At 45.6% G+C, this 22,732-nt stretch overlaps 1 protein-coding gene and 1 pseudogene across 1 annotated transcript in view; one reads left to right on the top strand and one right to left on the bottom strand.

The window, feature by feature from the left end:
* Positions 1-22,440, bottom strand: part of ROR1 (receptor tyrosine kinase like orphan receptor 1) — a 403,384-nt gene extending 380,944 nt beyond the window's left edge. Inside the window, exon 1 of the mRNA XM_032296748.1 lies at positions 21,929-22,440. Within this exon, the coding sequence (XP_032152639.1) occupies positions 21,929-22,019 (91 nt within the window). The 5' untranslated portion in view covers positions 22,020-22,440. The remainder of the gene's footprint in view (positions 1-21,928) is intronic.
* LOC116563909 lies at positions 7,297-8,569 on the top strand (annotated as a pseudogene).
* Positions 22,441-22,732: the final 292 nt, after the last annotated feature.

The raw sequence follows: 22,732 nt of genomic DNA on the forward strand, positions 1-22,732 counted from the left end.
GCTTGAAAAATGTGGAACATTTTTCTCATCATGATGATGCTGGATTCTCAAACCCTTGTAATGCTTCTGAGGAGCTAGGCTGCGGCCTGCTGCTCTCTGGACCACCTGCCAGCTCAGGGCTCAGTGCATTGCCGTCTCTACATTCAGTCACCTCGACTCCTCAACTCCTCCTCCACCGATTCCCTTACCACACTGTCAAGGCCCAAAACACAAAGTGGGCAAAAGGAAGAAACATGTATATCTAGCACCGGAACTGAAAGTATGACTGCTCGTGCCTATTTCTGCCTTTAAACCTTTTTTCTCACAAAGTACAAACTTTTGAAGGGTAAGAGATGATACACCCACTTTATGGAGAATGTTTGATGCGGTCTCGAATAAATTCTTCATAACCCTATTTTAACATGCATTTGGAAAAAAACACAAAATAATACATTATTAGAGCAGGAATGGTTCTCTAAATCCATGGTTCTTTAATTTGCATACAAATCACCTGGGATGGTGTTTAAAGGCAGCTTCTGATCAGTAGCTCTGGAGAGGAGCCTAAGACCCTGCATTTCTAACAAGCTCCCAGGTGATGCTGACACTGCCAGTACACAGGGCTTGGTCCAACCTTATTGCTTTGCATATGAGAACTTGAGGATCAGAGAAGGCAAGTGTTTCGCCTAGGGCCACACAGCTCGTTAGAGGTAGGGCTAGGAGAGGAACACAAGTTTATTGACTTTCAGTCCAGAGCTCTTTCTTTTATGCCCTGATGTCATCCTTTGTAGGAGGGAAGAATGTTTCTGAAAAAAAAAAGTCCCATTGTCCTTTCCCATGAAAGACAATACTACACACATATAAATATACACATACATAGAGGACAAGAGCTAAACTGTCTCTCTCCCCGTTTCCAGCACAGAGTTACAAACAAAAGATACTCAAAAACTATTTGTTAATGGATTCATCTGATGGGGATTGCAATGAAATGTTCCAATTAGAGTAATGCTTTCACCTTTTTCATCTCTTTAAAGACTTCCTTCTCAACAGCCACCCCTATCTCCAAAACTTTCTCTACTTACATACTAAGTTTCCCCTAATGGCATTTTCTAAATTAAAATTTAATTTATGGGGAGAAAGTTCAAAACAAGCTATTATTCTAAATCGACATTGAGGCAGAAGATAAGGGTTCTTTATTCCAGTATCGGCAGGATATTTTATGTTCCTGAATATCCTTTGCACTAGACCATTTAAGGCATGTGAAGTGTTTGAAGAGTTGCACTTAGCAGTCTAAGTGTTCAAACAGCATTCAAAGCCTCTCTGCCCTCCCACCATTCAGAATCACTCCAAAGGGCTTCTGTGGCTTGGAACTGTGTTTTCACGATCTTAAGAGTTCAAGAGAGCTTACTTCATGAGCTTACTCAGCTCAGGTCCAAGTACACGGCAGGTCCACAATATGCCTCTGACCCAGTGTCAAATTCACCACCTAGAGTCACAAGTTTTCAAGGTTTTGACAGGATTTTCCTTAAAAGGTCAGAAAACATACCCTCAAAGAGAAGAAAAAAATGGCTTTTAGACTTCTTATTCTATTCTACCACTGGTTGAAATTAACAAATTTGATACAAATACTTTGGATTTGAATCTTGCCGCACTAGGAAACCGAGAAGACAGAAGGATAACACTTAAAGGCAAGCCCATTTTTCCCCTTGCAAGAGGGAACCTCAGCATAGCTCCAAAGCCACAAGAGCCCTCTCAGCGGGGCTTCTGATGATTTCTAACTCGAAGAATGTAATTCATCAGCCCCCTGGAGCACTAGTGTGGCTGCCAATCCTCCCACCAGAACCTTCCTGAACCTGCCCTCCCAACCACAGAGTCCCCTTCCCCGCCTGCAGAGTTCCAACTTCCCTTCACTGCATGGCATTCGAGGCTCTGCACACAGAGGCAACCTCTTCTGGGGTCCACAAGTTACTGTGCAGATCTCTCTTCAGGCACATACCAAAACAAATTCTAACTCCCCCAGTGATTTGTCTCTTCACCCACCCCATTTGACTGCACCCCACCACTACCACCAGTTTCATGAGTCTGGGAGCCACTAGAAAGTGGATAGTGTGCTGGACCCTGTATATCCCAGCACTGTCCCGGGCATGCAGTCAGGACTTACAAAATGGGAGCTATTATTCTCATATCACATTGATACGTTCCCTCCACTGCTCCCTTCTTGCTTCCCACTTCCTCCAATGGGCTTCCTAAAACAATTTTAGGGCTGGAAGGGGTGTGAAGCCACCTCGTTTCACAGATGAGGAAACTGAAGAAGACCTTCAGGTGATTCCATCACTGTGGACCTGCTAGTGGCCTCGCTGGAGAGCCACCTTCTGGCCTCTGATGACTGGTCCTGAGTACCTCCTCATTCTTTCTCTCCAGACCCAGGCAGCAGGGCACAGCAGGCCACTACCAGTGACAGAAAGAAGCTGTTCCTTCATGGCCTAGTGCTGGAGGCCAGGGAAGCCAGTTTCAGTGCCAGACTCCAGCACTGAGGAATTCAGGCTGGTTACTTCCGATCAAGGCCAAGGTGGACCTCGGGTTCCTCATCTGGAACATGGTCATCTGAGCTCTTGTTGATGGACGGCTCACCATTCACACTCAGGACTGGCCAGTGTCTGTCAGCATTATCTAATTTTACTCTCACCAGAAAGCAATGAGGTAGATATGATTAGTACCCCAATTTTTACAGATGGGCAAACTGAGGCTTTGAGGTTTGTCCAAGATCACAGGGAGTCAAATAGGTTTGGCTAACTCTCAAAGCCAGTATTTTGACTTTGGTCACATTAGCTTTGTCAGAGGCCCCTTTGGCCCTAGACAGCAGTGTTTTCATTTCCTCAGTGAAGGGACATCCTTTCCTGACAGCAGATGGGAGGCTCACCCTGTGCTTCTTGGTTCCCCAGCAACCAGGGCCGTTGTCTTTACCTAACTGCATTAGCAGCAGTTCTACCTAATCCTAGGTGCACACAACAGAGACAGGAGTCTTTCCCTGGGGGCTCTGCTTCTCCTGAAATTAGCCACAGTCCCCAGGAGGCTGTTATCCCAACCCCAGCGGGGAAGGCAGCAGAGCCAAGATGGAGCTTACTGCAGGAAGCCACTGCTGCGCTGGGGAAAACAAAGCTCAGACTGGATGGCTCGGCTCTGATCACAGGCACCAGATGTGCCAGCTACAAGGGTGCATGCCTGCCAGTCATCAGCAAGTGACCACTGAAGCAACCACTGCTTCTTTCTGGAGGTCCTGGGAAGGGCATTGGCAAAGCATTCCAAAGAAAAAACATACCCTGAGCTTTTCCTAAAGGCATCCCCTAAAGCAAGCACCAGATCCCTGTCTCATTCACCATCATATTCTCAGCACCCAGCATTATCCTTGGCACATGGTAGGTGTCCATCGATCATTTGGTTAACTTTTTATATTGACACATATTAGATGTAGATATTTTCTGGGCACATGTGATATTTTGGTACATTCACAGAATGTGTAAAGATCAAATCAGGGCAACTGAAATAGCCATAATGTTACGCTAGGAACATTCTAATTCTCTTCTAGCTCTTTTGAAACACACAATAGATTATTGTTAAGTATCATTACTCTACTGCCAATCGATCATTTGGTTGACAAAAGAGCTTACCATCGCCATCCTGATGCCAAACAGTGCCTCACTAGATTTGAGAATGAGTATCCAGGCTCACCACCAATTATGAAGCTTGGGATAACTTCCTTCACCTGAGTGTTTTTATTCCATAACCCCAAATAATAATACCCATCTCACCGAATCCAGTAGTATTTAGCCATTCATCCCACAAGACTCTGGGACAAATGCATAGAATAATTTTAAAGGGTGGCACCATTTGAGACCACTTACTTTTTTCATAAATTTATTGTACACCTACCATTGACATGATGTGAAATCAGAGAAAGCTGTCCTAAGACTCTGGGTCTGGGGATTACAGGTTGTCTGGTATTACAGAAGGGTAGACTGGGAGTTCTAGCACTTCAAGTGATTCCTTTAGAAATGTGAGCATCCTCGGCGCCAACTTTATCTCACAGTCCCTTGATCTTTCAGCAAAATACTTGCCAATTCAACTGGATACTCTGGTTAATTCACTCTCAGAGACATTAGTAGAAAATAAGTTTTCAGGGAAAGAACAAAAAAGTTATGTAAGTTGCAAGTTTCCAGTTTTCTCTCATTCTCTCTCTTTGCAAGAGGCAAGGAATGAGAATTGGTGTAATAATAAGAATAAAGTGATATTCTCATGGTGCCCTGCAGTTTGCCACATTCTTTCATCTGCATCTCACTTAATATACACAATAATCCTCTGAGATTTCAGTAGCCCATTTTATAAATTAGGAAACAGAAGCCCAGAGAAGTGAAACATCTTGCCCTAGCAGCAGATGAGTTGCAGGCCAGGCCCAAACTGAGATTCTTTTCTCTCCAAACCATACACTCTTCCTTCTGTGGAAGGCTGTGATTATACACTCCCCACGTAAGTGAGAACTGCTCCCTCTTCCCATTATCTGGATGCTCGGTTTGTTCTAAGAACACCGCACCTGTGACATGGGGGGAGGATAAAATAGGACCTACCGAATAGGGTTGTCGTGGTGCCTGAATACTGCCTGGCACACAGTATAGACTCTATAAATATTACCAGTGGCAGAAGAAGCAATTGCTGATTGTGCTATAAACCGATAACACTCCCACTTCAAGCCATTTGCATTCACTGCCCACCTCTGAGCCAGACTCACTGCTCCTCCCTCAGACAGTCTCAGGGATCACCCTTTCCCTTCACACAGGTCTCTGCTCAAATCCCTTAAACCTAGAAGCCTCTCAGACTGTCCCATGCGACAACACCCACCCCCCCCCATCACAAGCTCTTTACCCTGCTTCATTTCTCTTAGTCTTTCCCATTACCTGCTGTCATGTATATTTCTGTATTTCCTGACTCCTCCATGACTAGGGTCTTTGTTTTGTTCACAGCTTCACCCTCAGCATCAAGAACAATGCCTACCATGTAAATATCCATTGAGTGAATAAAGGAGGCTTCACGGATCCATCAAGAAATGAAGACAAAATTGTGCTTGCTGTCTAAACCCTCGATCTCAGAGAGGACTTTAGGTTTACAAGGTGACTTTATATCTTTCATTTCCTATAACCTTCCATAATCTTCAGGGAATGGGTTATAATTCCTACTGCAGAGATAAAGAAACTAAGACCTCTGGTCCCCAGAAAGGTCAGAGGAACATTCTGGAAAGACAGATGCTACGGTTAGGTCCTGAACCCCACCCTCATGCCCACTCCCCATGCCCATCGATTAGACAATGAGGCATGGGGGTCTCAGCCTCCTTCTGAGTTGCTTTGGCCCTAGTGGGGCAGCTGAGGTTCAAGGGGATGGCAGGGACTGGCTTACAGAAAGAGGCCTGGGAAGTGGGTTTTATCACTCAGTCAAGAATCAACATTACAGGCAGCAGAATTTTGTGAATTCATTTCTCCAAATAAACCCATACATTATTATTAATATCATTTTAAAATGCATAATGGGCTCTTGTTTTAATGCCTCCCAGACACATGTTTTCCAGTGAAGCCTCCCCTGAGTCACGTTTCCTGATTCTGCCTTCAGTGCTCTAACAGGAGCCTGCTCAGCTGCTCCCTCCCCACACCTCCCATGACCTGTGCCCAAACTCTCTCACTGTGTCACCATCATCATTTTCATGCTGCCCACCAGGACAGCCTTTCAGCTCCTAGCAGAAAATCCTGTCACCCCAACACCCGCCCAGTGCCTGGCACACAGCGGGCCTCCATGTGCCTGCTGACCAAGGACTACTCCTGACTCACAGCAGACGGGCAAGAAATCAAACAGCTCAGGCTTCTGTTCTCCCCACCACTGCCTCAGCCCCCAAGAAACCTGAGCAAAGTTTTATTAAGCTCCCCTTTCTCCTGCATGAAGGAAAGATGTCCTAGCCTAAAGCAGATGGCACTGGGGGGCTAAGGCAGCGTTGCTCTAGGAAATCCAAAGACACAGGGGCTTTTCTGGTCATGTTTGCATCCAGATGGCTTGCAGGTTCAAAACTGAGCACACTTTCCCCTCTACTCATTGAGAGAAAGAAGAGAGAAGAAGAGCTCCCCAGGGGATATTTCCCCAGTAATGAGACCTCTTTCAGAACTCCTGAGAAAAGGAAAGGGCAGAGCAGGAAGGAGGGCGAAGAAAGGCATTGAGGGCCAGCAGCCAGCACTCACCACCTCTATTCCTAGCCTGCAGGTGCAGTGTCCCTGCAGCACAGTGCCAGGATTTTCCACACCTTCTCTCCAACACAGTCCACACGCAAAAGGAGAAAGAGGAGGACTGCAAGGGAGAATCTGAATTTGCTGCCAATTAAGAGCAGGGTAACCCTAATTTACAGCAGCGAAACCCAGTTATCACAGACTTTCCACGTTGGGAAAACACCCCAGCTCTGGAGCTGGCCACTGCTCCCCTGCAAACAGAACTCACAGCAGGTGCCATTTAGTCTGACTGACTTTTTACAGGGCTGGATTCCTCAACCGTTGGAAGAGATAGCCTAGAGATTTTCAATTGTTCAAAGATGCATTTTTAAATTCTTAGATAGTCACAGCGAGGTAAGCTGGAGTTATCTCAGCCTCTAGGAAGGAAGAACAAAGCTTAGTGAAAGTAAAAGTAGAATCCATTCAACTGGCCCAGGCTCAAGAGATCCAGAACCAAACCCTTCCCTAAGGAGCATCCAACCCAGTGACAGAGAAGATCCCCAAAACATAGTCATTACACAAATAAATACTCCATGAAAAATTATAATGAAGGCTATTTAAGAATACAGCATGCTAGGAGGGCATGTGAGTGGAAATCCAAGCTCACGTTGAGTCAGGGATGTGACACCTGAGCCAGAGCAGAAAGACGGTAGCAGATGGGTAGGAGAAAGGTGCTCATGTGAGAAGAAACAGCTCATGAAAAGCCACCATGCGCACAGGTGCCCTATGAGACCAGAGAGACGGCTGTAGACAGGCTGGGAGGGCCAGCCTGAAAGTTCTGTCAGTGGAGCTTTGCTTTGAAAAAATATTTAATGAGTGTCCCTTTATTTCTGCCAGGCTCATTGTGCTGAACACCAAAGACGTGCATGAGAATTAAACGACATTCCTCCTCTCCCAGATCTCACAGTGCAGAGGGAGAGACCAACATAAAAACAAGTAACCCAAAAAGAGTGACAGTGCCTGTTTACAGACCCCCAAAAAAACAGGAAGGATGGGTGTTTTTTTCTCCTACTCCTGATTCAAATGCAAAACCACAATCCACTGTTGTGGCCCTACCCTCCCACTCCTCCACTCTATTTCTTTAGGTCTTAATTTCCTGGCACCCTGTTACCTGCCAACTTCCTTCTAGATATTCCCTCTGTCCCTCTTTGCCATGTTCACACTGACTTATTTTCAGTTTAATTTTTGCATTTCAGAAAAGCTCAAAATTAATTATTGTCTTCAGCAGTGCCCAGCCCCAACAGCAGGCAGTGCTCAGGTGTCCCCACTCACTGGCTTTACCCGTTCAGAGGTCACTTAATGGAAGGAATCAAGTCAATATTAGATCACTCGCCTTTCACTGCTGGGGCCGCAGTCATGAGTATGCTCAGGTTTCAGAAGAGGCTCGCCTCCAGTGTCCTCCTCTGTGGCAAGAAGAAGGTCTGGTTGGACCCCAATGAGACCAATGAAATCGCCAATCCCAACTCAAAGATGGTCTGAGCAAAGCCTGTGACGGTCCACTCCCAGGCTCGATGCCAGAAAAACACCTTGGCCCGCCGGAAGGGCAGGCACAGGTCATAGGTAAGCAAAAGGGTTCAGCCAATGCCTGAATGCCAGAGAGGGTCACGTGGGTGAGGAGCCTAAGGATTCTGCGCAGGCTGCTCAGAAGATACTGTAAATCTAAGAAGATTGATCACCAATGCATCACAGCCTGTACCTGAAGGTGAAGGGGAATGAGTTCAAAAACAAGCGGATTCTCGGGCAGGCGTGATGGCTCACGCCTGTAATCTCAGCACTTTGGGAGGACGAGGAGGGCAGATCACCTGAGGTTGGGAGCTCGAGACCAGCCTGACCAACATGGAAAAACCTCGTCTCTACTAAAAAAAAAATACAAAATTAGCTGGGTGTGGTGTCACATGCCTGTAATCCCAGCTACTTGGGAGGCTGAGGCAGGACAATCACTTGAACCTGGGAGATGGAGGTTGCAGTGAGCCGGGATGATGTCATTGCTCTCCAGCCTGAGCAATAAAAGTAAAACTCTGTATCAAAAAAAAACAAGGAAATTCTCATGGAACACATCCACAGGCTGAAGGCAGACAAGGCCTACAAGAAGCTCCTGGCTAACCAGGCTGAGGCCCACAGGTCTAAGACCTGGGAAGCACTGCAACTGCTGTAAAGAGGGTCTCCAGGCCAAGAAGGAGATCATCAAGACTTTGTCCAAAGAGAAAGAGACCAAGAAATAAAAGTTCCCCCTTTGCCTGTACATACTGGCCTCCGTGATTACATAGATCAGCCATTAAAATAAAACAAGCCTTTATATATCTATATATTTTATTATATATATATATACATATATATATAGATATAGATATATAAAAGATCGCTCTGTCAAGCCCCACCTCCTTCAGAAAACCCTCCCAGTAATTCCTATCAATGCCAGCCTCTCTCCTTCTTGATTCACAAAACCTACTGCCTGTAACTTACTTGTGGCACTTAATTATATTGAATTCAACAGTCAACATGTTTTAGTGATTTGGGCTGGTTTCAACCCTGGAGGAGTTACTTAACATCTCTGAACCTCAGTTTTCTTTTGGCAATAAAAGCATAACCTCCTTTTATAAATCCACATGTATAAACAACACAATCAAAAGTTATCTCTGAATGGTAGGATAATGGATGAAATTTGTTTTCATTATACATTTCTGAATTTGCTTTTAATGGATATAAATTTTCCTCTCAGAAAAAGCAATAAAACTGTTTCCTCTCAGGTTAAAAAAAAAAGATAACACCCACTTCATTTTGTTATGAGGATTAGTGAGGTAAGGTTGTGTGCATTGTAGGGACACAATAACCTCATGAAAGCCATGTCTACTGGCTCAGATAAGGAAACTCGAGGGAGGTGGAAAAGAGATCGGAAGGCTGTCAGACCTCTTCTGCCTCTCAGCAATGCCTCTGGATATGAAGTCATTCTCTCCTACACACCAGCTTCTTTCCTGGGCTCAGACACAACAAAGGGCATCTCTCAGCTTCCCCGTCCCAGAAGGGATGCCCCTAAATCCCAAGGAAAGACTATGATTAGTGTGGGCTAGAGCAGTTCCTTTTCGGAAGTGATGAAGGGGCATTTTCCAGAAGGAGGAGTGAGGGGTGAGGAATTGAAATCAGGGCAATAGGCTGGGCATGGTGGCTCATGCCTGTAATCCCAGCACTTTGGGAGGCAAAGGTGGGTGGATCGCTTGAGGCTATGATTTTGAGACCAACCTGGCCCACATGGCAAAACCATTTTTTAAACATATAAAAATTAGCCAGGCATGGTGGCAGTCACCTGTAATTCCAGCTACTCAGGAGGCTGAGGCTGGAAATCACTTGAACCCTGGAGGCGGAGGTTGCAGTGAGCTGAGATCACACCACTGTACTCCAGCCTGGGTGACACAGCATGACTCTATCTCTAAAAAAAAGGCGGGGGGGCGGGGGGAAGAGGGGAAGAAAGAACTCAAAGCAATAGTTCTGCAGGGAGAAAATATGATTCCACTATAAAATGCAAAATGCCTTGACAGGTGCTCAGTCCGCAGTCAATGCTTAATACTTGACAGTGAAAATTATTGCAAAGGTGTTGGGCCAAATCAGAATAAGCAGGTGTGATTTAGATGGCCTATGTGAGAATACTGGTGGAAGGTGAGGCCACAAAAGAAGGACTGACAGAGGCTGAAGCAGGCCAGGGTGCCTTCCTGGGTGTCAACAGAGGCTGAAAACAAGTAAGAATTCAGCAAGAAGAAATGAAAAGAGGAAAGGGCCTGAGCTGTATATGCCAGGGAGGTGGGCCAGTGCAAGGGTAGAAATTCCTAGAGGCTGCAAGATAGGCAAAGGGCCCTAAACCAAGGGCAGGACACTGACATTTGGATCAATTCATTATTCCCACACCATTTGGGGTGTATCACTCTTGCCTCCCCCTAAGGAAAAGAGTAAACTTCTTACAGGAGAGGATATTACCATATAGTTCTCCTGCACCCCTTTCAGTTGTTAAATCAATATTTAACCAGACAGAAGCAATGGGGACTTCTTGGTAGTTTACACAGGTCATCTCCCTCGGGCAGGTGGAGCTTTTCCTCTTGGACCCCTCCTTTCCTGCCGTCCCATCCACCAGCACTCAGATCAATTGCTCTGCGCATTTGGTGAGTCTGGGGGAAGCCACTTTCACCCACATCCTAGAATGGCTAAGAAACTTTCTAAATGTGAGCCCTCAGGCAAAGATGTGGGAGGATTATTTGTAAAAGGTTTTGAGCATCTTATCTATATAGTTTTAACCCCAATACGACCAACAAATCTGACAACTGCTCCTTAAAAAAAAAAAAAGTTGTAGCCAGCATAAGGGGGGAAATGCTTTATTCCCTGTGCCTGGTGGTTGCTTTCTTGGGAGGGAAACTAATCAGTGTTAAGTCCTGGACTCTCTCTGTACCTTCACTAACACCTTCTTGCAGGGGCTTGGAGCACACTCCTAGGCAGCAACTTATGGATGAGCTGGATAGCACAAACTGGACATGCTCAGTTCAGCTCCTCCCTTCCTCAGTGGGGAAAAGGGACATTAGTTAACAAGTGTCCCCTGAGAGGCCCTGACAGCAGACTCCAACCCACCAAAGACTATCTGGTCACAGGCAAAGCTTTCAATGCTTTGACTTAGGGACACAGTCCACGTGAAAAAGGAGAAAGAGGAGTCAGCCGGATGTGAGTGGGCAAAGCACTATGAGTCACACAAAGAAAAAGAAAATTACTGGTAGATTAAGAACATCGTTGAAAGTTGTTGCTGCTTGTTAATCTCCAACAGGCAGTATCTTGGGACTGAAAATCCTTATACATCACACAACAGTTCTCTGCAGGGAGGAGATAAAACAGTCAGGACTAGGTTAAGCATTACTTCTTTAAGGCAGGCATATGAAGAGCTAATACATTCCATCACCACACTGAAAGTCCAGACAGGAAAAAGAAAAGCAGCCAATACCCTCCAGGGGGTGTGAAAATTATGAAAAAACTATGAAATACCCCAGTTGGAGTGAAATCCTAGAGGCAAGGGTATAATCTGTCTTATGGAGAAAAAATAGAATAAGTTACTTCCATGTACATTGTCTAAACCCATCCGGAAATGGTGTCAATATCCCATGAAGAACAGATAAGAGCCTTTCAAGGATATCTAGGATTTCAGGCAGCATGTTCTATTTTTACCTTATGATGTTTAACCTTCACAGAGCATAAGAAAGTCCCTGCCCTTGAGAAGCATTAATATAATTATAACCTAAGACTTCCAGGTGCTAAGAAAGTCCGCCTCAGAGATGGCTGTATTATAAAATCATGCCTAACAAGGTGCTGAGAACTAGCAATTTTGCCCCATCCCATCCTGTGAAAAATATTAAATGAAGGATTGCTGCTCTCCATTCCATTCGGAGGTGTAGCTTCGATCACACACCAACCACCAACTATGGCCCAGGCACTATGCCAAACACTGCCCATGGTCCTTCTCATTCTGTAAAGGTAGGCACCATTATGGCTCCCATTTTACAGGTGGGGAAAGCCAGTCTCAGAGGTTACATAGTTTGCTGACCTGGCAGAGCATTACTGAGCCTAGTCCATCTGATGCCAAAGCCCTTCTCTTCCTGGCTCTTCTCCCTGATACAATCACCAACCACTTAGGAAACTCCTGTTTTAGGTTGCAGAAATCCCAGCACCAGGTCCCATCTACAAATGCCTTTCAACCATTTCTAAAAACACGGCTATTTAAGGATTTTTGTGGATGAAACAAGTGAAAATCAGGCAAATTCACCTGCTGGTGAAACAATAGTGAAAATCATCCTATATCAGTATATTAGAGGCACAAATTCCAAACAAAAGTAGTCTTTTAGAGCAGAAAGTTTAATGGGCTCTAAGTTGAAGGAGCTGGGTTTTAGACTGGCTCTGACAGCTACAGAGTGACCTTGTGTGAGCTGCCAAACTCACTCGCCTAATTTTAAAAGGGAGAGAGAAATAAATCCTATTTCTTTTTGGAAAGTTAAAGGTAATACTGTACATAAATGACTTTGTAAGCTGCAAAGCCCTATACAAATGGAGGATTTAATTATAATTATTTTGACTCAGCTATTTGGCTGGGATCTTACTGAGAATTTTAATCATCATACAGAGTTAAAAAAAAAAAGTGAAATGCAGTATAGTATAATGATTAAGAACAAAACCCAGGCCTCAAGATATGTAGGTTCAAATCCTAGTTTTCCCATTTAACTCCCTGTTAACCTTCACAGAACATAAGAAAGTCCCTGCCCTTGAGAAACATTTAAAAAGTGCAATGCAGTATGGCATAATGATTAAGAACAAAACCCAGGCCTCAGGATACGTAGGTTCAAATCCTAGTTTTCCCATTTAACTCCCTGTGTGGTCTTGGGCAGGTTACTTATCTTCTCTGTGCCTCAGTTTCCTTATCTGGAAAATGGGGATATCGTGGAACACACTGAGGGCCTTGCCACATGCATTGTGAGTGTTCAAGGAATGTTCTGCAGCCAGTGAGAGGCCTGGGCAGGATGAATCTGCTTCTAAAGCCCATATACTCTTGCGCACTTTTCCAACAGACATGTGGTCATTGTAGAGTAAGTAGTTGTGTAGTTACCAAATGGAAGGGAAGACACCAAGAAAGAGAGTTGCTCTTTTATCTTCTACCTGCCCTAATCCTGGCTTTTAGACTGGACTCTGCTTTGGGCATGGTAGGGAATTCATGGAGGGGAGTTGGAGAGAATCAAGATGCCTAATAGTGAACTATAACGCTCCTAGAACTCTGGCTTACCTCATAGGGTTGCCCTGAAGACTATGCAAGTTAAAACACTTACAGAACTTAGAATAGTACTTACTTGGCTCACCGTACGCTCTGTGTGTTAATTATTAGTCTACTATCATAATTTTCATCAAGCAGGCAAGAGAGGGACTAGAATTAACTAGTCTGCACTAGAAGACAAAACAGTCCCATCAGAGAGAATATGACACAATCATATACCTTTGACAAGCAGCCCTGAAATGAACCACATCTTTAACTCCCTAGGACACCCTTTGGGAAGAAAGATAAGTCTTCAGGCTCCCAGTGAAACTGCTTCCTTCCCTCTCTTCCTCCGCTCTTCATATGCTAAAAACACAACAGACTTCATTCAACGCTTTCTTTTCTTCACTCTTCCATCCCCTGGAGACCAGCTTCATTCCACAGTGAAGGCCTGGTCTAAGAACCCAGAATAGTCTCAGGAAGTCCATGGTGACCCTAGAGCAGCTGCAGGCTGCTGTGGCACTCCAGCCCTTTTCCAGCAGTGGAATGTCCAACTCCTCTTCTCTCCCATCCTTCAATCCCACACCCTCTCAATCCTTCCTTCAAGGCTCAGATCATATCCACTTCCTCCCAAAAGACCTCTCCCTTCTCAGGATTCAGCATATATAACTGCCAACTCTGTATTCACTGGCTGTATAAAGTGCCTATTTTATTGTCCCTAAAAGGTAAACTCCACAAGGGCTAAGGCCAGCCTTAGTTCTTCCAGATTCTCCGCAGTGCTAGAGGAACCCTATGTGTGCCATAAAGTATTTGGGAAGGGTTTTAATTTACTGGATGGAGCCCCAGGCTCTGCATGAAGTGGTCAGACACAAACTAGTTTTCGATTTTATTCTATCTAAAAATGCTGGTCCTAACCCACTAAATTGATCTCATCACACACTATGATTTACAACCTCATGTTACTTAAGGTAACATTAGCAGCTATAACAACAATAACAACAATTCTCAAAATTTCAGCCTTAACAATAGACATTTGTTTTTGGTTCACACAATACCTAAACAAGTGTGGCTTCCACCACACAGTGATTAAGGGAGAATCTCACGCTCTTTCCATGTTGTGTCACTTTCAACACAAGACTTCTAAGGTTGCCAAGCCACCAAAGAAGGATCATAGTGATTCTGCCTCAGGGAGTTTTTTAAGGGTCAAGCTTACAAGTGACAACAATTACCTCCAATTTCATTTCATTGGCTAGTATTTAGTATTAACTGTGGCTTCACTTAACTATGAGAAAGCTGAGAAATGTTGTCTTGTCATGTGACTGGAAGAGATGGAAACATATTTGGTGATTAGCTAGCAATCTCTGCCATAAATCTGCCACTGTAAAGCCCTCCAAGACAATGACCTAACCTTATTCATCTTTATATCTCCAGTGAGATTATCAGAATATTTGGTTCACTGTAAGCACATAGAAACTGTATGATCAATGAATGAATGAGGGCAGGTGGTAAATCCTGGCCCGAGTTCTAGGAGTGCCATAGTTCATGATGAGGCCTCTTGATTCTCTCCATGCCTATGCAAATCCCCTCCCATACCCAAAGCAGAGTCATGTCCTAAAAGCCAGGATTAGGGCAGGTGAAGAAGATATAAGAGCAACTGTATTGGTGTCTTCCCTTTCATTTAGTGACTACAGTTACTTACTTTTCCAACAACCACATGTCTGTTGAAAAAGTGCACAGTGGAGCAAGAGCACATGGGTTTTAGAGGCAGATAGATTCTGACCAGGCCTCTCACTGACTACAGAACTAGAGCAGAACACTCACTGAGCACTCACTATGTGTGTGTGGCATGGTCTGAGTGTGTTCCATGAATTATTTCATTGACTCATCACAATAAGCCTATAAAGGACACTCATGTTCTTCCTCTGACCCTCTAATCCCCTGAGAATTAATGTATTCTTCCCGTGTTCCCACAGCATTTCTTCCACAATCCTTTCCTATAATTTACTTGTGGGAGAGACAGTTGTGTGTGGAAGTTACACATCTGCTCATTGGTGTCTCCTCAATCACACTTTAAGGATCACAAAAAGAACACACACCTGAGAGTCCAAATACCTAGATTCAAATCCCAAATCCCAATTTAATAATTGTATGAGGTTGGCTGAGACACTTACCTTTCTGAGCCTCAATTTCCTTATCTGTAAAATAGGATCAGAAGTCCAAACTCCAAAGAGTGCTGAGAAGCATGAGTAGCTTAAAAAAATAAAGATACCCAGCCGGGTGCGGTGGCTCACGCCTGTAATCCCAGCACTTTGGGAGGCCGAGGCGGGTGGATCATGAGGTCAAGAGATCGAGACCATCCTGGTCAGCATGGTGAAACCCCGTCTCTACTAAAAATACAAAAATTCAGCTGGGCATGGTGGCGTGTGCCTGTAATCCCAGCTACTCAGGAGGCTGAGGCAGGAGAATTGCCTGAACCCAGGAGGCGGAGGTTGCGGTGAGCCGAGATCGCGCCATTGCACTCCAGCCTGGGTAACAAGAGCGAAACTCCGTCTCAAAAAAAAAAAATAAAATAAAATAAATAAAGATACCGGCATATAACAGGTGCTCAAAAAAGTGAGAATTTTTCTCCTTCTCTCTCCTTGAGGGGAAAGATAATATTTTATTCCTGGACATGAATACTGTATCTTATATGTGATAAATATAAAATAAATGTTAGTTGAAATACACTGAGTGACAAGCTTCACTGTTAAAAAATAAAAATAACAAACCCAACCTCTGCTTTGTCTTTAGAAGTCCTTTTTATCACCCCTCCCCCTTCCCACATATTTCATTACTCTTCTGTCTTTGGGAAACATGAACTTTCTTTCTTCTACTTAGAAAATTTAAATGCCAAACAGAGCACCTCAGGATTCTTTCCTCTGGCCATTATCCTTCTCTTTCAAGTTGTGCTCAGCAAGATTATTTGGATATTGAAGCTAAAAACGGTCAGATTACAAGTGGAGGTCCCTGAAATGTAACATTCCCCATTGCAGGATTCTGGAATTACACCAAGCACCCGGGAGGGGTTGCTCTTCCCCAAAGAGCGTGCTGTTCTGAAGAAAGCCTTTGTTTTAAGGCTTTGCAAAGCTGCACTGTGGAATCCCTTCCACCCAGGTCCCCAGCACTGGCCTGGGTACTGCTCAGATCTAGAGTGTCTGCATGTTCCCTATAAAACAAAGCACTCCAGAGTCCTAAAACCTTGTAAAACTTGCTATTCTCTGAGCCTTGGTTGCTACCTTGCAGCAGGACCATTGTTCTGAAGCCAAATTTTCAGATTTCTCCTGTAAGCCCTTGAAAATGATGGTTGCTAACATACTTCACGTTCACTAAGTCCATGGCGCTGTGTTAGGTGCTATAGGTTCATAACATTCTTTTATTTCTCACAAAACACCCCAGGAAGTCACATATTATTGCTCTCCCCATTTTACAGAAAAGAAAACAGAGACTCAAAAGATTAGGTAACTTTGCCCAAGCAGGCAGCAAAGCCCCAATTCAAACCCCCATTCCCTATCAGGCTAAAATCCCATTCCATTTCCATTACTCCATGCCACCTCTTTAAACAGCTATCAAAGGAGGTTCATCCTGTATAGAAATACTTTAAAAAAACAAAGTTTGGACTGTTGATATTTTAGCCCCCTTTTCTCTCTCAAAAAAAGTAAAAAAATCTATAGTTCTATGGAAAGAAGGGGGAAAAGAGAAATGTAAGGAGGCCAAACATTATGAGGCTTGTCTTATCAGTATTTAATAACAGCTTTTGGATCAAGACTCTACAAAACCTTATTTATGGACAGTCAGTTACTCTTAAGCAGAGCCTTTTTATACAACCTTTTCATCTGAGGATGTTGTAGCCTTCTGCTGCCTTTCTATTAGTGAGAGATGAGGTGTGAAATTTGCTGGCCCTGCCAAGATTATCCCATTAAATTATCTGCCCTCTTCCAGTGTAATTCACTCAGGGGCAACTGTTTGGGACTCACGCCCTATGGGTGTCCATGCCTGGGTGTCCTGGGAGGTGCAGCTGCGGACGGGGGGATGAAGGAAAAAGTTCAGGTGCTGGTAGCATCCCAATGACATAACATTAATCCACGTTTCACTGCCTTACCAAAATAAAGTGGATGCCACAATTATCCCATTCCTAAACAAACTGAAAACCCCAACCGAGCTTACTGCAACAAAGAGAGAGCCTTTTTACTGCTGTTTATTTTTATTTTGTATTCGTTAGCTTTTTAGATATTCCTGGCATGCAAGTCAGTCTCCGTGTAACAAGCAGCTGCATTTAGTTAAGGATTTTCGAAGAGTTGCCCCCATCCCCTCCTCCTTCAACTCCAGAGAACCTTCTCAGACTCTCCTTTCTCTTCGAGTATCTACAGAACAGTCTCTCCTGTCACACCCCAGGGAATGGGTGAAGCCAGGCTGAGGCCCTTCTGTTTGAGAAAGAGGCCTTGAAGACTTGAGTGTTTCTCAGCTGGGGCTGGATTTGCCAGGGTCTGGTCCTCACTGGGACCTTGAGCCGGCAAGCTGGCTGTCCCACTAGAGAGCACTCTAATAAATCACCCCCTCCTCACCCTACAACCACAGTTGTCTACCAAGATGCAAATAGAAAGGCATTTCATCAAAATATATCTCACTGATAGGTGGAAAGAACTGGCAAGCACACTTCTCAAACCACAGCAAAGTTGAAGCTCATTACAAAAATGTAATTATTCCAGAACCAGAGGTCCAGGCCATCCAACAAGGTGCTTCCAGTCTATCTCTGAGTTTCAGCGAGACCGTCTTAGGGAACTCCAGCAGTGGAAGGAAATTGAAATTGACTGTCTCCAATAATTTCTTAACCTCTAGATCATGGCTAAGCAAGCTTCCCTTTGCTGCTATTGGAAAACTTTGGGAAATACCACCTTTGTTCCATACATTACAAGAATGTAAATTGTAAGAATTAAACAAGGAGATAATGTCTAGGACAGCCATTAAAGTAATAGCATGAACTGTTAGGGCTTATAAGCCCAGTAATGCCACTTTTTAGCAGTGTAATCTAAAGAAAGTAACTTAACCTCTCTTTATCCATCTGCAAAATGAGCTAATTATGCCATCTCCCTTATAGAGTTGTTGTGAGGATTCAGTGAGTTAACACTTGCAAAAGGCTTAGAAGAGTGATTGGCCCATTGTAAGGATTAAGTAAGTGTTTGTTAAATAAACTGCACAAACTGCATCTCAGAATGCTTGGATTCAGGGACATATTTCCTTAGTTGAGGTGACAAGGACTTGGCACCATTCTTCAGCTTCTCTCAGGCCCAGTTAACAGCCTGCCTGGTGGAAGGGAAACTGGGAGGTGAGAGGTAGAGGCTAACCTGGGATAAGGCCTAGAACTGGCCACCAACACTCAACCCCTTTCAACCTCTCCAGGAAGGCAAACCTATTACTTCAGGCATCAAACACACTCCAAGTCAGCAGCTCCTATCTTTCAGGGGTTGACACTTTTCTTGGAAAAATCAGATTATAGCTATAGCTATAAATACAGAACCATTAAAATGCACATAAAATTTTCTATATTATTTCTGGGAGTTCACATATGCTTAATTTCATGTACCCCAAGTTAATTTCATGCACTCATTTCTAGGCTGGGTGCTTCTCTCCAGGCATGGCTTCACTTAAATCTCATAACACTCTCATAAGGCTCAGAAAAACCAACTGACATACCCATTATACAAAAGTGAAAAGATTCAAATCCAGGTCTGTTAAATGCCAAAGCCTGTACTTGTAACCCTTAAGCTATACTGTCAAGTTCTGCTACACTTCTTTCATACTAGAAGATGGGACAAGAAAAGGAAAAATCCTTGAAAATATGCCATGTTGCATTTTTACTGAGCAAAGCAAATATCAGAATTTTGCATACAAGCAAAAAAGTTATTCTCTACTCATTCAACAAAAATCTAGGACCACCTACTATATATGTGTTTGTGTACATATATATGTGTGTGTGTGTGTATATATATATATGCCATCTATCTGTACATATTCATTTACATCAAAGTACATATAGCTTACGAAGTGTTCCATTCTCCATAGAATGCTGTGTACAATTTTAAAAGATATTTGAAATCGGGTAGATGTTCGCCGTCAAACCACAGCCAAACCTGATACTAATTTCGGAGCAAGTGACACTTTTAAAAACTTTCCAAAAGTCTAACTGGGGGCCTATGCTCATGATACAGAAGAGAAAGGATGCTATAGGGCAAAGCTGATCCCTAACTAAATATCAGGCAGATAATCCCAGGCATCAGAGTAGCAAAACAGCCCACCAGGTATGCTGAATCAATATTGGAAATTAAATATTTCCAAAACTGACAGAGGCAGTTTGACCACACCCTTTGACCAACCCACCTTGGTGTGGCTCCCCCTAGCCAGCCGGGGAAGATTTTCAGGCATCTCTAATAAAGTTGGGACTAAGTGGACTTGGATTCTCAGTGTTTTCACTGGAAACGCTGACAGTCTTATTGCCCTCAAGAGACTCCTATTCTAAAAGTACAGACAAACACCTATTTAAATGGCAGTGGAAGATTTACAAAATGATAGCAAACGCAGTAGCAGGCCACCTCCCTCTAACTCCAAGCAGCCAAACCACAGAATCTACAGGATTCTGAGACAGGCCAGGTAGGTTCCTAAAGCCCTGGGCTTGGGTGCGGTTATAAGGTAAGCTTCAGTTTCCTAAAGAAGTAGAGCTTTGCATAGGAGGGAGGTAGATAAGAAACCAACAACGGACAGACCAGAAAAAAACAAATTTAAAGGTTTTCTTCTCCTGGCTAACAAAATAGAAAAATGATGGGAGAAATGCTTTGTATCTTTTAAATAAATACATGAAACATATCTCCCTTTAAGCTGATTTCCTGAGCCACTGGCTGGGCTACCTTAGGAACCTTGAATCCAAGAGGAGAAAGTAAATGTCAGTTCCACCAGAAGTCTTGACCCCAGAGAAAAAATTAAACATTCACAGAAATGGAATGGTATTTATAAAACAACAAATAAGACAGTAATAACAGATTTGAGCTCACTACTAAAGAGTATAGAATAGAAAATACCCTTTTTAAACAATTCTAAAAGGCTGTAAACAGTCAAAGGAGACAGAATTGGGGTGGCTGCTGGTAACAAGGGTTTCTTACAGTGAGGGAAATCATTGCAGGGCCATTTATTTAAAGGCAAGAGGCCCCCACCTCCCCAAGGGGCTATGATCTAAAAGCAACCACTGATGAAAAGTTAAGTACAAAGTAAAGGAGTCCACAGAGGAAATAACTGAATTAATCAAAGTCCCACCTTAGTTAGAATCACCCTGCTTATCTCCACCTCAATTTGCTGGGCAATCCAACTTGAGAAGGATGTTTACATTACATAGGCAGTATGGCCCATTTTTACTTTTCACCCAGGTGTTGTGGCGCAGGGCCAGATGTTTGGCATCACCAAGCAAAACATCTATGTGACCAAGCTGTTTACATTTCATTAGGATTTTTCATCGGAAGGTACACTCCCTGCTGATGTACATCTTAATTACAATTAGAAGCCCTATTTACCCCCAGGAGCTTCCAGATTAGCACGACCACATTGTAGGATCAGTTTCAGAAAATGCTACTCTAGCTACCCAAAAAACCATCTCCAAGAAATCAAAATTCACAAACAACTTCTTTCCAGAGTGTGTTTTCTAACAAGAAAGGCAGCTAATTTTTAGTAAAAACTAATTCTGTATTCGTGGTCTTGTAGCGAATATATCTTTCTCTCAACTGCTAAGTAGCGAAGAGCCTTTTCTTTTCCTAAACACAGTGCTAACTTAAAAATGAAAGACGCATGATAAAAGAGCAGAGACCTAGTTCTCTGCTCAGGTTTAGGGCTGGGAGTGGGGGAGGGCAGCATCCAAGGGCTCCTCACCCCCTCAAGGGATGCATGTTAAAAGTGAGGCCCGAGACCCCGGAGACTTTAATCAACTTTCCCCCTCCAACCTCCAAAGAATGAATTGGTTGTCTCCACAGGCGCAGCCGGGCTCTTCCTTCTCATTGTGTACCCGCTCAGACGCAGCAAGGACCCCAGCTTCCCGCAGCGAACTAAGACTCTGGGGCTTGCAGTGAAGTCTTTCTCTAACCGTTGCGATTGTCTTTGGGGATTACCAAAATCAAGTATGCATTAGATGGCTTTTCCCCCTCTTGTTTGTAACAAGCATACACACGCGCGCGCGCGCGCGCGTGCACACCCAAAGCACTTTGGAACAGCAGGCCGCCTCTGACAGCACATTTTGCACAAAGTGGCAGTGGCTGCAGCGGCGCACACGTTTTGGCCTCCATGGTGACCCTCGGGAGGGCCAGACGGCCGGGAGCGGTGGCGATGCGAGGCCGCCGGAGCCCCAGGAGGACAGGGCTTTTGTTTGCGTCGGTCCGCGAGCCGCCTGGGCTCTGGCGGGCACCACTAAACATCCAAATTCCCTCCCGGACCGCGCCTTCCGGGCCGGCTTGCAACTTGGGGGCAGGATAGACTTGCCTGAACACCAGCTGGGCGTGCTAGGGGTCCGGGGAGACATGGGGGGACGCACTGCACGGAAGTGCCCCGATCACTCCAGGACCCCCAAACCCCTCCACGCATCCTGTCAGCGCTGACAACCGCTGCAGTGCGCCGAGGAACGAGTCCCTGGGCGCTCCGGGGCCGCCGCGGGACTCCGGGGCAAACCCTGGCCTGGCGGCGCTGGCGAGCCCCGTGGCGGGTGGCCGGGCGCGCCCCGGAGCCAGCGCGGCGCTTCCTGCGTGTCCCGCGCCCGGCTGGCCGACGGGAGGGTGGCCGCGGGCCAGGGGGTCGAGGTTGACGGGGGCCAGCGGGGGCCTCTTACCTTGGGCAGCAGCCTCGCGCGCGGTCAGCAGCAGCGCGACTAGAAGAGCCAGAAGCGGCGGGCGCGTCCCGCGGCTGCGCGGCCGGTGCATTCCTCCTCTCGCGGCGGCGGTGGCGGCTCCCAGGCCGCGCGCAGAACATTCACGGGCTCTCCCCGGGCTCCTGGCAGCCTCGTCCCGGCCGCTTGCGCTCGCGGGACGCCGGGGGCGTCTGCAAAGCTCTTTGTCCCTCTAACCTGCTCCCTCGCCTCCGCCCCGCCGCCTCTGGATGCCGCGAGCGCGATCCCTCCCTAGCCCTCTGGCTGCAGCCTCGCCTGGGTCGGCGGGTCAGTCCCGGGCTGACCCGGTGGCACCAGCTGGCGTGAGTGGCCCCGGCTCGGACTCCCGGAAGAGCGCACCCTGAGCTCGGGAGCTGCCGTCCCTGGGCTCCCTCGGCGGCGGCTGCAGCGGCAGCGGCTGCTCCTGTTCCCTCTCTCGCTCAACTTGTCACTTTCCACCAACTCTCCAACCCAGCGCCCCAGCCCCGACCAATGGCAGACGCAGCCCAGGCCGGCGACCCAGCGCCCTCTGCTGCCGCCTCCCAACGCCCGCACCCTCCCCGACTTCGCAGAAAGCAGTAGCGGCTCCCGCGTCTCGGGCACGCTCCCTCCCCTCCCCCACACGCCTCAAACTCACCACCGAACCGAGCCCGGGGGACCTTCGAAGCCACTTGACAGAAGGGGAAATCGAGGCTCAGAGAGACTTGTCCGGGATCTCAAGCCTGTTCGTGACTGGATGACAGGAGACCAAGGTTCTAGCAGCCTCAG

Source organism: Sapajus apella, unplaced genomic scaffold (genome assembly GCF_009761245.1).
Source record: "Sapajus apella isolate SASKATOON/1434 unplaced genomic scaffold, GSC_monkey_1.0 scaffold36, whole genome shotgun sequence".
Taxonomy (NCBI): Eukaryota; Metazoa; Chordata; class Mammalia; order Primates; family Cebidae; genus Sapajus; species Sapajus apella.